The sequence below is a fragment of the Bolinopsis microptera genome, chromosome 2, assembly GCF_026151205.1.
Source record: "Bolinopsis microptera isolate Bmic1 chromosome 2, MBARI_Bmic_1.0, whole genome shotgun sequence".
In the NCBI taxonomy this organism is placed as follows: Eukaryota; Metazoa; Ctenophora; class Tentaculata; order Lobata; family Bolinopsidae; genus Bolinopsis; species Bolinopsis microptera.
In genome coordinates this window covers 4248116-4265091 of record NC_087073.1, presented here as the reverse complement: position 1 = coordinate 4265091, position 16976 = coordinate 4248116, and the positions used below count along the sequence as shown (strand labels likewise).

General features: G+C 38.5%; 1 protein-coding gene across 4 annotated transcripts in view; it reads left to right on the top strand.

The window, feature by feature from the left end:
* Window positions 1–6434, top strand: part of LOC134826354 (breakpoint cluster region protein-like) — a 29655-nt gene extending 23221 nt beyond the window's left edge. For 2 of the 4 annotated variants that reach the window (XM_063838692.1, XM_063838694.1), the window contains 10 exons: window positions 1600–1663; window positions 1872–2029; window positions 2169–2332; window positions 2483–2631; window positions 3120–3214; window positions 3503–3646; window positions 3795–3888; window positions 4080–4242; window positions 4654–4770; window positions 5180–6434. In XM_063838692.1, the coding sequence (XP_063694762.1) occupies window positions 1600–1663; window positions 1872–2029; window positions 2169–2312 (366 nt within the window). In that variant the 3' untranslated portion in view covers window positions 2313–2332; window positions 2483–2631; window positions 3120–3214; ... (3 more) ...; window positions 4654–4770; window positions 5180–6434. The remainder of the gene's footprint in view (window positions 1–1599; window positions 1664–1871; window positions 2030–2168; window positions 2333–2482; window positions 2632–3119; window positions 3215–3502; window positions 3647–3794; window positions 3889–4079; window positions 4243–4653; window positions 4771–5179) is intronic. The other 2 variants (XM_063838693.1, XM_063838695.1) reach the window with 1 other exon arrangement.
* Window positions 6435–16976: the final 10542 nt, after the last annotated feature.

Sequence of the window (16976 nt, the reverse complement as noted above, 5' to 3'; positions counted from 1 at the left end):
ATTATCGAATATTTTACGTCAGTCACATTTTAAATGTCAAGATTAGCCTAAAAAGTGTTTATAGGTTCGCTAATTAGTACTTTTGTAATGCTCTTAAAATAGCCTCTTTCCGGGAAACCGTATAATTTTTGAGGTGGTGTCGGTGGATAACGACACCCGTGTTACCTTCATGAGTCAATTAACTCCAACTACAATCATTGCATGCACCACAATTCGTCCTTTCTTGCGCTTTTCTTAGAACATTCGTCAGGGAGTATCTCTCTCTCGCTCTCTCTCTAGCTGCGTTGCTGTGTGACTATCGTTTTGTGTCAATTAACATTAATCAACTGCAACAATGTGTGGCTGCAATGCATAGTTTTGAGTCAGTTTGCCTTTGATACGCAATGTGTAGAGTGGCTGTCGTCAATGCCGCACTATATCAGTTTTGTTCTTGCTCACATTTTGTTCTAGAACAGTGTTCTTTCCTTCTGTTATCCAGTTACAAGTTATTGAGCTGTTATAGAAAGCTTGCTTTGAGTAGATTAAATTAGAGTATTATATTATGATTTAATAGACAAGCTGTTTGTTACATTGCTTAAGTTATGAAGTTAGTGCTGTGTACAGTTGTGAAATGTGAACACTTATCTTATAGTAATGATAGTGAATACTGATTTAGTTCACGTTTTTATGTGTTTAAAAATTGTAGTGTCTCCCGTTGGATCCTGATATTTCATTTAGACATCGTAATGGGGAACACATAAAAAATTTACATGCTGACAAAAAGCCTATTAAAAAGTAGACTCAACTGAAACTAAAGTATACCATATTCATTGTTGTGTAGGCATGAGCAAGGCTCGTCGAAATGGCCGTAGCGCGAGTGTTCCCGCCATCTCATTCTCTGAAATAGACCGGAAGACCCTGATAGCCTACCACCAGTCGATAAAGAAAAGAAAGAAACAAGTTGGTTTTGTGGCGTGCATATTAAGTGCAAATGAAAGTGTGGCACACGCGTGCACGTTCTGTGGTGCACTTTGTGGCGTACTGTGGTGCACACGTGATAGTGATCATGTGTCTTGAACTTGTACTGCATGATCTAACTAAAAAACACTGCGTGGTTTCACTTCCAGCCCGTTTGGACCCGTGTTATCAAATCTCACACTAGCAGATGTTATCACTTTTTACCAAACCCTGACCTGTCCGGTTGAAGCCATACCCCCAGTTTTTGTGACTTGTAATGCATCAATCCTGCAGTTGCGTTATTATTACAGAAGAACACTCAAATGTTTAAGATTGCCGTTATTATAATAGGTACAACTGCCGTTACTTTGCTGCTCTACGCGTTTGAAATATGTAGTGTTAGGGAGATGTGAATATTTCTGTGTTTTGACTTCTTTGCATGTTGAGTGTGTTCTTGTTTCATGCTTGTTTTTTGTTGTCTATGTTTTTGGTCTTGTTTGAAATAAAAATGAAGGAAAAAAGTATGTTTTACTTACTATCATCTTTGAGTTTGTAGCTCAAAGATTCTAAATGTTCGAGCGAGTGACTGAGGACAGTGCAAAAGCTGCTAGTGCTCCTCGCAATATTTCCCCAAAAAAGAGATGGCAATTCGCTGTTTTTCAGCTCCGTAAAAACTCGGCGATAGCAAAGCTTGACGTTGATAATGACGACGAAACTCTGTACGATGGTAAGATGAATGTTTTAGACTGTACATTGTACAAGATGGTTTCGTACTGGAAGTGGACTCTGCGATCGTTTTTCCTCATTATCGGAGTTTTTTTAATACATTTTTTAAATCTACAACATTTTTCCTATTTTGCATCAAGAATACCACTTGCCACCCAGTTAATTCCATCTAAACAGTCACGTGACTTACTCACGTCTCATTCTACCAGGAGTGCTTCTAGTACAAGTTATTTGTGGCACTGAGTGTGGGGAGGTTGGTACTAAACCCGACATCTACTGCACCCTCGAAGCTGATTGTAATGGGGAGATGTGCAAGAAGAACAAGACTAAACTCATGAAAGGGAGCATCAACCCAATATGGGACGAGGTTAGTTGTTGCTTTTATTAGGTTTATCATCTTTGTGACATTCACTTGATCAGTACTCTGTGAATTGTGATCGTAGTGAACAAATCTGAAGATTTCTTGTTGCAATCTTACTCTATTATAGTCTTAATCTCACCCCCAGACGATATGTGTACCTGCCGAGGCTTGCCAGTTCCTGCGATTCGAGCCTTCGGGAAGAAGAAATTCTCAGCTCCACTCGAGATCGGAAGTAAACTTCTCACTCTGGCAGAATACAGCCTGGAGGACAACAGTCCTAAACCTTTAGCAGTGAACCTACAGCCAAAGGTAAACTTATGGATTTGATGTACTTACTAAATTTCGAAGTTCAGAAAAATAAAACTCACAATTTCAATGGATTCTTCATCGTAACGTTTATATTAAGACAAACTAATATTTGATCATGTCGTTATTGATACATAATTTCTAATAATACAGGGTCAGATCAAGTTGACAATCCAGTTGTTGTCACTAGAGCAAGCCAGATTACGCAAGGAATCCCAGCATCAAACATTCGGGGTGCCTCTTGAAGAGCTTGCTCTCATTGAGGGACAGAAAATACCTCCTATTATCCACTCCTGCTTCAGGTTTGCTTTTATCTTATCTAAAATATTTCAGCTCTTCCAAAGAGCTTGAGTTCAATATTTTACGTTTCTGAATGTTGGAGAAGTTCTCATTACATTCGGTCCATTCAGTGAATCAGTGTCCATCTAATGATTCAAGAATAGAGATAGTGCTCTAACGTGCTCGCACGTGTTTATATATGGTCTGATCACATGAATTTCACCTCGCTTTGGTCACTTTAATTTTATCGTCAAACGCGTAGGTTTATAGCAAACAAGCGTATAGGTCTAAGCTAGACCGACGTTTTTTATGATAGACTTACGTAGTAGTAGTAGTACGTGCTTTGTTGTAAAAATAGTTAATGTCGAACAGTAAATTATTACAGAACCTCAGGTGTGTACATTCTCCGCAGGGAGACTGACCACAATTATATCGCAATTTTTATCATTCATTGTTGATTTTCACGGTAGATTGTAGATGTTCATCTAACCGTCGGTTTTGTGCTCCACAGGCAGATAGAAAGACGAGGAGTGATGGAGGAAGGGATCTACCGGGTCAATGGCATCGTGGGAGAAATACGCAGACTCAAATCTGCTTTTGACGAGTGTAAGCTCTTTAATGGGTTGTAAAGTTGATGACAGATGTCAGATTAAAGTGCCTGGCAATATTCTTCTTCCGAGGAACTGCCAAATTCCGCTGATTCAACTCTCGATAGCGTGCTCTACTTTAATTGTTCATTCCTTTGTCAACATTCTAAACTGCTCTAAGCAACACTAAGCAACATTTTCAATTAAGACTCAAACATTCAGTAAATATGGAGATTTTAACAACCAGACGTAGTGAATATAGAATGTGCAAATACCTATACAGCCAAGTGAACCTCGCTATTTTCAGCTGCTAGAAATGGAGAGATCCTGGCTACAGAAGCGGAAGTGAACGTGGTGGCTGGAGTTGTGAAGCAGTTCTTTAGAGAACTACCTAAACCTCTATTTCCGGTGGAGATGTACAACGACTTTGTGGAGTTGTTAGACAGCCAAGGTGACTAGTGAACTGATTGACTTATTATTTAAATCGGCTTAAATGTTTGTCAGAGGAAATGATCTCAGGCTTCACTTTTATGCTTTTTTTAAACATTCATCTTACGGATTTTAATTGTACGTGGTTTTATCTTAACGATTTGCTGCAGATGAGGCTGACAAAGAGAAGATGATGATTGCTTTTGGAGACATTCCTGAGCCAAACATCAGTGTCATAGTTAGACTGATCCAACACATCAAATAGTGAGTAACTCTTTTTATTCTCAACTGTGAACTCTTAGGAGTCTGTAGCAGAAACTGCGGAAAAACAAATCTAGGAGAATCAAACATTCGGGCAGTTTTTTTGCTGTTATGAAACCGCTAAGAATTAAATCATCTCGTTACTTCAACAGTTTCGCATGAAAGCACTAAGAATAATCTCCTTACTTCAACAGTATCGCGGAGTACCAGCCCCGAAATAAGATGGACGTTAACAACTTGTGTTTGCTGTTTGGTCCGAACGTGGTGAAGCCACCACCCTGCGTAACCACCGGACAGCAAACCTGCGAGAGTGTGACAACAACTAGCATGCAGCAGGTTACTTTCCTTAAGCAACAGGTTACTTCTTCTGGGACTTATAGATCATTCACATGTTACGTCAGCAATTTATTAGGGCGTGGTGGGGGTTGTTTCTAGGTTTACCAATATTCTCACGGTAATGTTATTTTTTACAATAGCAGTGTGTGCAATTGTTGACGTACGGCCGGGGGAGGGGTGGGGTTTGAAACTTTCAAAATCTTGCTGACGTAATATTTGAACGGTTATCTCTTCTCTTATTTTATCTTATCTTTTTTTGTAGCACAACCGAATACGCTAAGATGGACACTGAATTATCTGTATTTTACCCCATTAAAGAGAATGCAACATTCTATTCTACCACTTTGAGTAGACCACATATTTGACCCATATTATGTAGAAATTTACCATTTTTTTGGCTCGTAATTGCTCAAACCCGAATTCCGTCAACAGGTGAACATTCTAAAGTTTTTCTGTGAGAAGCCAATGTCGAGATTACACGAACTACATGGCGACGAGGAGAGCTTGAGACCGGGTTCTGCTCCGCCAATGTTATCACCAACTTCTGAGGTGAGAGGCTCTTACTGATCAATATAATGAGAATCTGCTGTGTAATCACGAACATACGATTGTAGCCAATTTAATAACACTTAAATGCTGATATTAATATTTCTAATTTGCAATTGTCTTAGGACTGAAATGTTTTAGAACAACTCATGAATGAGCAGTTATTATGACTTTCTTAATTTATGAACGTAATGTTTTAGAACAACTCATGAATGAGCAGTTAATATTACAGTTTACTGTCGATTAAATTTTAACTACCGTCTGGAGCGCGGTTCCATCCAATTTATTCCACCCTAACAACCAACGGGTCCAAATCTCCCAATTTAATAAATCTAATTTTGAACAGGAACTATTTGCCTTTTGCCAACTATTCTGCTTAATTAGAGCTAACTAAACCTCCATTAAACTTCAGAGGAATATCAAGCCCATTGTCCGCCACGTGTCTGTTGCGAGTCTCAGCACCAGTGAGATGATCGCTGAAGAAGACTTCAATTTCGACCTGGAATATTCGCCGTTGAGGGAGGACAAACGGGACCTTTTGCAAGATTTGGGGATTTCACTTCAAGATATATCTAACGGGAACTGTATCAGTCCCTCCAGCGAACTGTCAGAATATCCAGACTGTTCCAGACAATCCTCATTTGTAGGAGATGACAGTTCAATAGACAGATCCACCACCTCGGAAACGGGGCGAAGTGCTGATCTTCCCCTCAAGAAACTGTCCCTCGAGGACTATGTGAAAAAGACTCCTTTGAGCTCGACAAGATCGGGAGATTCGGTCTTGTCGTCCGTTCCATCGATCAGTTTTCACAGTGCCCCACAGCTGAAGCATTGTGGTGACTCTCGTCCGAGTTAGCATATCAACCTACATGAATCAACATTCATCTCCACTTAAACATGTCTTAGCCAAATCAAGCAAAGACGACCAAGTGATAAATATATCAGTGAGTTCTTGTGTTGTAGCCTCGATGAGAAGAATTATAATGTCGTACTGGTGAACAGCGTTTTGTGCTCGGTAGATGAAAAAACTGGAGTTTCATAAACTAAAGAGAGAGATATCACTGGCAGACAGATACTTGAAAATACAGCTCCTAATAATATGCTTCCAACATTGATGATTTTGTATTGATTACGGTTTGTGTCAGTCGGATTCAAGCACTGTGTTTATGATTATTGTATTTTTCGAGTGTGGTTCACATTTTGAAGGTGATTGTTCGCTTATCAGTCACAAGTACCAGTATCACAATCATAGAGATATAATCTTTTAAGAGATACATTAAAGCAAGGAAAGACACTGAAAGATTTCGAGCTGCATGGTGGCTGGTGAACAAAACGGAAAAATTATCTGACAATAACAATAATTCGGGTGATGATTAATTATGATGTTTCTAATCATGTGTTCCTTTTGGTTTTTAAATTCCTCAAAAGCACGAAGATATTATCGTTGATGTTTTTAGTTATTAAACGTGATTCTTACAGCATTGTTTATGTTACAGTGATAATACGGTTTACATTAATTTAATTGTAATTGATTCACAGATATATTTCTTCCGATCATTTGTTTGATTGTATAAGTTAAATACGCATTCTGATGACATGAAAGCGTGTAAAATATTTTATTTGATGATTTTATCATGATGAACAGCTGTCATTTTCGACAAACCTAGTAACTTGTTTCAATTTGTAATTTGTAATTTGTAATTCAATTTGGAACGACAGCTTAAAAGATAGAAGCAGTGGTGCATTCGACCACACCACAGATTCAGGGGATCATGATTGGACCGGAAATGCCTGATATCAATTTATTTTACGGTTTGCCGGATTTTTCCGGACGTGAACCGTGTATGTACAAGAGGAAAATTCAGGCTGCCGGAAATTATAAATTAACTCCATTTTAACCTCTATCATTTAAAAATGTGGTTCTGAAAGCCGATTATTTATTTAATTTGTCAATAAAGCAATAACATAGACCCGCACCAGCCACTAAATTGTTCGGCTGCCCTGTAACTCCATTGTAACTAAGCACTGGAGATTTTGCGGGAAATCAAGATGCTGTCATGGCGCCCCGGTAAATCGTACTCCGTTTTATAGATCTAGATGATAGAGTACGCTACATTGACCACATAACAGATTTGATATAATCACATACGACTAGGACTGATAACTAGGGTCTAAGGATTTGACTGCTAGACCGGAAACGATCGGATATCAATTTATTTTCTTGTTTGCCAGACCGAAACCGAGTGACAAACAGGAGAACAAAAATTTTACTGAAAAAGTTTTAAATTTCCGACCACTCACGCTCATGGTTGCTAGATATCAGACAATTTTAAAGATTTGAAATTTCTGAATTCGAGCACCTGACATTGTTAAGCTTTTTGCCGACAGCTTCCTTCGACCGAAATCAAACTTTCAGCATGCCTCAATCGTGTCATAATTCATATGCCATCTATAGTTGACTGAATAATTGGTTGCATGTGAGACGTTCAGTCAAAACTGTAAAATTTCAGCCCTGGAAATTTCAACTTCAAAAAGTTTCAAAAAGAAATCAATATGATTTCTCGATTTTCTTCGGGACTTTGAGTTCCAGTACCTCAATTTGGTTTCATACCATTATCAATTAACTGATTAATTGGTCTCTGGACAAAAAGTCCAGCCAATCTGTAAAATTTGTGTTCAGAAAGTTTCATATTTGAAAATGGGACAGAAATTGAAAATAATGAATTTTCGTTTTGCTAAGCTTTCTGCTGTGAGCTTCGTCCGGCCGAAATCAAACTTCCAGCACCTCAATCGTGTCATATGCCATCTATAGTTGACTGACTAATTGGTTGCGGGTAAGAAATTTAGTCAAAACTTAAAATTTCGGTCATGGAAATTTCATCTTCAAAAACTGAAAATCAAAATGGGACAGAGAATGGGACAATATGATTTTTCAATTTTCTTCGGGATTTTGAGTTCCAGTACCTCAATTTCGTTTCATACCATCATCAATTAAATGACTAATAGGTCTCTGGGCAAAAAGTCCAGCCAATCTATCAAATTTGCGTTCAGAAAGTTTCATATTTGAAAATGAGACAGAAATTGGAAAATATGAATTTTCGTTTGGTTAAACTTAAGCTTTCTGCTGTGAGCTTCGTCCGACCGAAATCAAACTTCCTGCACCTCAATCGTGTCATTCAGTTAAAACTGTAAAATTTCGGTCCTGGAAATTTCATCTTCAAAAACTGAAAACTGGCAGACAAAGGGATTTTTGTTTTCAATATTTTTTTCAACATTTTTTAAATGTGCAACCTACCAAAACCAATGGTGCCCTCCTCGGGGTCTTTCCTCTCGCATTTGCGAAAGTCGTCCCAAAGGTGTAAAAGGAGGTCAGGATTTGTTCACACCAAGCTCTAACATCGTATTTGTTGACCATCGGCCTTCACTAAAGGTAAGTTTTTAGATAGTGGAGGCCGCCCGTCAGCTTGGGATGCATGGGACCAAGTGGGAAACAACGTCAAGGCCCCTTCCTACATGGGCCATGTTGGTTTTGGCAGATACTGTAGTAATAAAATATGAAGTGAATTGAGTGAAATGAAGTGAGTGAAAAGGGTGTAATAAAGGAGGAGGTTATAAGGTAATTTAGGAAAGGAAGGAAGCAGGGCATGTACTACAAAAACAGCTAGTAGTACTACAAGATAGTAACAATAACCATTAATAATTAAATATCATAGACAGCAATATAAATGGAGTGGACATTTAGCCCCATAATCGGCCAAGATCGACACAGTAGAACTTTTGTGACCTATTTTGTCTCCTGTTAGTGAAAAGCTTAAGTAATTTAATATACCCCTGCCAGATCAGCATTTCCCCTGTCTGAAATCTTTTGCTCATGTACCATTTGGCAACAATATTAAAATAGTTTATGATTTGTGAAGTGTGATTACATGAAATTAATTTTAGTGGGATCTTTGTAGTTCCTATCGTCTTTCCTTTTGATAAAGTCTTCAAGTATTTTAATGAAGCTATTTGTGTGAATACAATGGAGATAAATATGAGGAATAGTTTCTAAGTAAGTGTTACAAAGGCTACACATGGGAGTATCCGTAACAATTTTCATCTTATGTCTCATGTATCTACAGGTTGTGATCATCATCAAAAGTTTGTATTGAAATTGATTGAATCAACTTAAAATTTTTAGAGACTTAGAAAAAAAGGTTGCTAAGAATGACTGCTCAATCTATCAGTACCTCAATTTGGTTTTATACCATCATAATTAACTGACTAATTGGTCTCTGGGCAAAAAGACCAGCCAATCTGTCAAATTTGTGGTCAGAAAGTTTCCTATTTGAAAATGGGACAGAAATTGGAAATTATGAATTTTCGTTTTGTTAACCTTTCTGGTGTGAGCTTCGTCCGACCGAAATCAAACTTCCAGCACTTCAATCGTGTCATATGCCATCTATTATAGTTGACTGATTAATTGGTTGCGGGTGAGAAATTCAGTCAAAACTGTAAAATTTCGGTCCTGGAAATTTCATCTTCAAAAACTGAAAATGGGACAGAGAATAGGACAATATGACTTTTCAATTTTCTTCGGGATTTTGAGTTCCAGTACCTCAATTTGGTTTCATACCATCATCAATTAACTAACTAATTGGTCTCTGGGCAAAACGATCAGCCAATCTGACAAATTTGTGTTCAGAAATTTTCATATTTTAAAATGGGACAGAATAGTCGAAAGTAAATTTACATATTTAGATATCTAAGTTAGGTTGCAGTATCATCTGAGCTACTGGTCATAGCCCATCAACTCGTAAGATTTTATTAAATTACTGTTAAATAGTAACCAACTCTTCCCTTTAGGCCTTATCTTATTATTTTACCCCCTTTTGTCGATTCTGATGAAAACTTATACCCTGGTTGTATGAAGAGTTGAGTAATCCTTTTGTGATGATGCTATGGTTATTTAGCATGTTCGCTTCTATACCTGGATTTATACACTCGGGTTCATTAAATTTGAAAGTGAATTCCGTTCCTGAAGTGCAGGTAACCTCGCTGCTCCCTTTTTTGATAGCTTTAGATTCAAAACAAGACACTTCCACCACACTTCCAGGGATTAATGGGAACTGTGTTGTTGTTATGATCGTAGTTCTCCACTCATCTTTCAGTCCAGTGCAGCTCACTGTAGATATATCAATTTAAATCACGTTGATCTGATTAATTTGATTGTGTGATACAATAATAACTGTTATTTTGACGGTTTCCGCTGTTCTATCCCACGATTTTGTTTTCATGTCCCAACCCTAACCTTTTCAAGCAACCTTCAACATAACTAAATCGTAGCTTGCTTGAGGGTCCACTCTAATAGTGTGTACAGTTTACCACAGTTAATTAAATTTAAAACATAACAATAATATAAGCTTCAAAGTTATCTTACCACAGGCAGTTTGGTCAGTGTTTGGTGTCCCTCCTGCGTCACATGTCTCACAGCTTGTCATAGTATCATCCCGATATGTTCCATCTTCACATGGTTCTAAAATTAAATAAATATAAGTTGCACTGGGTTCTGGAAGATGTGGAAATCGTCATATAAGTACACTTGTATAAGAGATGTGACAAATTAAATATCTGGACGCATTCCACAGATTTTTGATTGAATTACTACCACCCAGATTTTTACGGTTCTTGCCTTCTCGTACCACGAATTTGCCTTCTTGATTCTCAGCCCTATCCTTATCCCGTCTTAACCCTTACCCTATCTTTATCCATTTATAAAGATAGAATCACCTCAGCTCGGTTCTCGATAACAATTCTTACCACAAGCGGTCCTCCCTAGGTTTCGTTCCTTGCCAAGTTCACAAGTTGTACACAAGGATGCTCCTTCTGAGCTGACCATGTTATCAAGACATTCTTCACACGTGTCCATATCAAGGTAGCTCCCAGCTGGACACTTAGCTGAAAAATAAGGAAGTAGCAAGAAAAGAATGAGCTAAAAACGTTTGAATTGTCATGTCCTGTTATTTTTGTTTTGATTAATCAATCAGATCCATCATTTGGTCGTTTTAGTGTTGAGTTCGAGATTAAAGTACTGAATACTCACCTATTTCTACACAAGTAGGAGTTGTGGCACTGGAGAAGGTGGTGCCCTCAGTACAGGTGATAGTGATGCTGCCTCTCTGTAGGAACCCTTCTTCACATGACACTGTCAGCACTGTTCCTGCTTCTACCGGGAATGTTGCTTTTGTTTTGAGCTGGTTCCAGGCTGGATCGAGACCTGTACACTGTATTGTTCCTGTGGAATGCGTTGCTTTAACGAAATTTCTGAATTTTATTTGGGATTAATCACTTAATTCGCCTTAAAATTGATATATTATATATTTGTTAACAAGATTTGTGAATCTTGTCACTGTAGCTTCCAGCTGGACACTTAGCTGAAAAATAAGGAAGTAAGTAGTAAGAAAAGAATGAGCTAAAAACGTTTGAATTGTCCTGCCCTGTTATTTTTGTTTTGATTAATCAATCAGATCCATCATTTGGTGGTTTTAGTGTTGAGTTCGAGATTAAAGTACTGAATACTCACCTATTTCTACACAAGTAGGAGTTGTGGCACTGGAGAAGGTGGTGCCCTCAGTACAGGTGATAGTGATGCTGCCTCTCTGTAGGAACCCTTCTTCACATGACACTGTCAGCACTGTTCCTGCTTCTACCGGGAATGTTGCTTTTGTTGTGAGCTGGTTCCAGGCTGGTTCGAGAGTCGAGACCCGTACACTGTTTTGTTTCTGTGGAATGCGTTGCTTTAACGAAATTTCTAAACTTTATTTGGGATTAATCACTTAATTCGCCTTCAAATTGATATATTAATTTTTTTAAAACAAGATTTGTGAATCTTGCCAATGTAGGTCCCAGCTGGACACTTAGCTGAAAAACAAATTTCTAAACTTTATTTGGGATATTAATCACTTAATTCGCCTAAAGATTTATATATTACATTCTTTAACAATATTTGCGAATCTAGCTTATTTCAAGCACAATACGATTGATCGATTTAATGTGATCAATGCTTTATGGAGACAATTACCAATTTTATATCTGTAGTGCGTGGATACTCTATCGTTATTTTTTTCCCATAGGCCGTAAAATCTCAATCCTTTCATTTCATTCCTCATGTCACAACTTTTACGGTCATAAACCCAGGTGACCTCCAGAACATCGTCAAACCAAATTTGTAGCTGAGTGGTCGTCTTCAGGAAGGTCAGAACACCAGCTCGTTTGAAGAACCCCTCAGTTCCTTCCAGGTTGTGTTTCTTGCAATTAGGAACTTCTATAGAGCTTGGTTTGAATCTGAACCAGTTTACTCCTTCCAACATCCATCTGATGTTGTCATCAGAAGTTATCTTCCGATCAGTCTGCATCTGGAACCTCTTACCCTCCACAATTTTGTATACGTAAGTGCTTTTGTCCACGGGAACTGGGAACCACTCACTGTACTGGGTTTCTGAAAAAGTAAATGAACAGTTGAGATTTTTCCTATCTGGAAAAAGAAGGATAACTTGGAATCCCAATATCAAATATGCTATAGTTGTTATATTATTAAAGAACCTCATTAGTGAGTCACGACGTATTGTAATAATAATCCTGTACCAGGCAAAAGTCCTGCTCACCTAAGGACTCTTACTGCGCACGAAAGAGAAGAACGTACAACTCGCCTCCCAGAAATCAGCAGCGACAGGCGAACACCATCCACACCGACAAACCACGTCCGAGGTCTCGGCAATCGACATGCCGACCTACCAAATAGTGTTCGTAGAATGGACTCACCGTTAGTTTCTCCATTATATAATTATAATATAGTTAAAGTGAAACTCCTAGAACTTACAATATAACCCCCTAGTTACAGTATAACCCCCTAGTTACAGTAAAACCCCTAGTTACAGTAAAACCCCTAGTTACAATAAAACCCCTAGTTACAGTAAAACCCCTAGTTACTGTATAACCCCTAGTTACAGTATAACCCCTAGTTACAGTATAACCCCTAGTTACTGTATAACCCCTAGTTACAGTAAAACCCCTAGTTACAGTATAACCCCTAGTTACAGTATAACCCCTAGTTACAGTAAACCCCTAGTTATTGTATAACCCCTAGTTACTGTATAACCCCTAGTTACAGTATAACCCCTAGGGGTTATACTTGTATTTTGTTTGACAAGGCGGAGGTCGGATTTTTGATGATTATGAGCTTTTATGTCAGGCACAAGTTTCTCATTCTCGCACCAAACTTGTATTATTGGCATTTTGTTAATATTTGCAAGTTAATAGTGTATTTCATATTGTCAGTGTCTCTTTTGAGTCTCCACAGTCTGCCGGGAGGCACTCTTGTACAAACTCTGGAAACTAGGCATCAAAGGAAGATTCTTTGGTTGCATGGAGTTCATGTACACAAACTCCAAAGCAAAAATCAAGCTCTTGAACAAGCTTTCTGAAAAGATCGATGTTCTTTGCGGGACTGAACAAGGACACCCCATGTCTCCAGAACTCTTCAAATGCTTCATACACCAACTATCAGAAGACCTTAATTCTATGGAAAATGTCGAAGTACCGTTACTGAAAAGTACTAGAGTAACCCACCTCCTCTGGGCCGATGACCTGATTCTGTTGGCTCTCGATCAAGAGAGTCTTCAAAGAATGTTAGAAGTTTTACACACCTACTGTCAAGAGTGGGGGTTATCGGTTAACATATCAAAAACAGCAATTATGGTGTTTAACCGGGCAGGACGGGTGCTCAAGGACAGTACTAATTTTGTCTACGGGGAAATGACCTTGCCATCAGTGCGTGAGTACACATATCTTGGAATTACGTTCACACTCACGGGATCATTAAAACTTGCTCAGATAAAGCTTAGACAAAAAGGGCTCCGGAGCTACTTCTCTCTCAAGAGTATGCTTGACCTTCGATACCTCCGGAAGACAACTGTGTTTAAGCTTTTCGACACTCTGATTGTTCCTGTTCTATCCTACGGGTGTCAGATCTGGCTTCCCATGACAAATTTCATGTCTATCTTTGCTTCGGGGAGTTATCCGGCTACTCAGGATACAGCAAAAGACCCCCTGGAGAAAGTTCACCTATCATTTATGAAATGGACTATGAATGTCAACAAATCGACTTCAAACACCGCTGTGTGGGGTGACACTGGAAGATACCCGCTTGCCATCGAGCTTACGTCCCAAGTCTATAGCTACCTCGGGAGGTTGGAGGGATTGGACAAAGAGGGATGCTCTTCTTTAGTGAGGCACGCCTACGCCGAGCAGAGGGATCTGAAACTGTTATGGTTCTCCCGGCTGGAATCCACCAAGAACACAGTGAAAGAACTGACAGGAGGAAGTGATATTTCAAACCCGCTCAAAATCAGCGAGGCTATGAAAACCCTTTTCGTTCAACAATGGAACAAAGAGCGAAAACTCAACAAAAAACTAGGATTCTACAACCTCATCAAGGCAAGCTTCGGTTGCGAAACATACCTGTCGATTAACCTACGGCCACAGCAGACTAGGAGAATTGCGCAACTCAGAACAAGCTCGCATCAATACAACATCGAAACTGGAAGACACGGCATGCATCGACAAAAACTTTCGAATAGGGCATGCAAACACTGTTCTACTACAGATGTGGAGTCACTCGATCTTCTTCTAGAGCTTCCTTTCCCTGATCCAATCATCGAAGATGAACTTCATGTATTGCGTACTTGCCCTCTCTATGAAGATCTCCGCCACTGTTTGTCCCAACAAAGTAAAACATTACTCTTCTCTGACATTGGACAGATCTTCGCACACCCTACAACCATCGGAGACCTAGGAAGGTTCCTTACCAAAGCTCATGAACGAAGATTCCCTAAAGCGTCCTCCAAACAAATTCCTAACATTAACAATATTGCCAAATTATAATCCATGACTCGGAACACTTTCAGAAAAGTTCATTTAAATTATTAAGTATTTTGAATCTCACTCTTAAGATTTACGGGGTTCATTGTATATATATACTTTATGACTTTTGGGTAAATTTAATTTTTTATATCTGGTCAGACATTACCATTGTAATTTGACTTTTGAATCGTTTAATCCGTTTAATCCGTTTAATCCGTTTATGAGTTTGGATAACACGGTTGATGTTTCGTAGAACTCATTCTTTAAGCTTTGGCAATAATTTGACCAACGCTTTTTGAAAGCGTTTCAGTCAGACCTTTATCTTTATATATTATGTATAAATACGATGCTCTGCCTTCCGATAATGCATTGGCCAGGTAAACAGTTGATTTGATTTGAGATTTTCACGGCAATGGACAATTTGTTTTGTTTCTACAGTTGCAAGTTGCGGAATCTTGGTCGGTCGAGTCGCCTTGTGAGCTTCTAGTTATAAATTCGGCAACAGTATTTTATTTTATCGTGTTTATGTTGATGACTTTGTGGAGGTGCTTTAGGAAATACTTGTCTGGGATGTTGAAGAACTTCTTCCCAATATTAGTTTCCTTATTTGATATATGTATATATAGACGCTTTGACAGTCAATTACTTATTCTGTGTGTGAGTTTTTGGGACACCTTTTCAGTATGTGATCTATTGTTGAATTCTTGTCGCCAAGCAGACAAGTGCTCAAAGATGAGCTCTTTATTAAACAAATCCCTAGTCCCATGTCAACGCACCTATCCGGAATAAAATTTGATCGCACAAAACCTGGTTATCATGAATATGGAGCATAGTACTCAGCCTCCTGAGGGCCAATAACGGACATGGAATCAAGTCACGTGATTCAGTGATAAGGTTTTATTGGATATATATTCTTAATACTTCAATTGCGAGATGGGCAACCTCCCCCAGTTAAAATTCATGCCAAAACGTCCTAATACTTTAAATATCCTTGACGGTTTTAATTGCCCAATTCGACCTGGTTAATGAATAAAACATTCAAAGTGACATCCTTCTGACTCCCCTGGACCTTGAGTATTGTGTATTTAGGACTTTAGGAGACGTGCAGTATGATGGGTTGTACTGCCCGTTACTCACTTTGACTATGGTATGCCCATTACAAGTTTTTTTACTATTAAAACCCCTATCTCGGATAGTTAAGTAACATTCCAGGTCTTTTGGTTCGGATCCTAAGGTCTAATAGCAGGTGCTTGGTACAACATTCATTATTTTATAGGATCTGATTTCATTTTTCCAAACACTCGTTTTATAGTACCCAGGGACTAACTAAGTTCCCTTTAGACTTCTTCCCTTGTGACGTTTCCTTCGTATCACTCCCTGAGATATGGGTTTAGTCACGTGACATATTTTGTATGTGACGGGTAGAAATTAATTCCAGTCAAATCTCGTTAACGCTTTTATTTTTGGAATTTCCAGAAGAGCAATTTATTGAAACTTTAGAAATTATAGGGAGTTTTATCAACTATGGCCATAATTAAATTGAGATGAAGTGTTTTAATTAAGATAAAGCTGCCGAGAAGAATGCATGGATTGCTATTACTTACAGAATACAGTAGCATGCATATTGGACTGATGTTTAAGTTATGCAAGTGTATTTGTGAAGATTGACAAGTCATACTGCGAGACTCAATAATTTTCAGAGCCAAAAATCAAGGGAAAGGCTAGCATACAAAAAAGGTCACCATCACAATATACTATTACACACTAAAACAAGTGACTAGAATACACTAGAACACTAGAACACACAATCTGAACTAACCATGCAGAGCTCTAAACTCACTTTTACCACCTGTCACGTGCTTATCACGTGGGCGTTTCATATTTTCTACCCACAACCTGAGTTACCTGACACATGCATCTAAACCCAAATCTGGGTGCGATTACGTGAAAATACCACAGGAAATAATAATCTAATAATAAATAAAAACCCCGAATAATTTGTTTTTGTTCATACATATAATGAACTTCCGCTCTGTCATCATGTCCCGTTACATCTGCTGTCGTAACATCACGTGTCATTATCACGTGTTTTCCACCATCTAGCTCGATATCATCTTGAGACAGTTCAACAATCTCCGAGCTACCCCGAGAGTTGAGGTATGTAATTTGAGGATGATATCGAACTTTCCAAATTTGCAGCAGATAATATTGAGTTTCTGTTTGAGTCTCTGTTTGAGAAATATTTTTTCCGTCGACTTATTTTTCTTAAAAAATCATAAGATGGTTAGAAGTGGTAGGATTTGAGAATG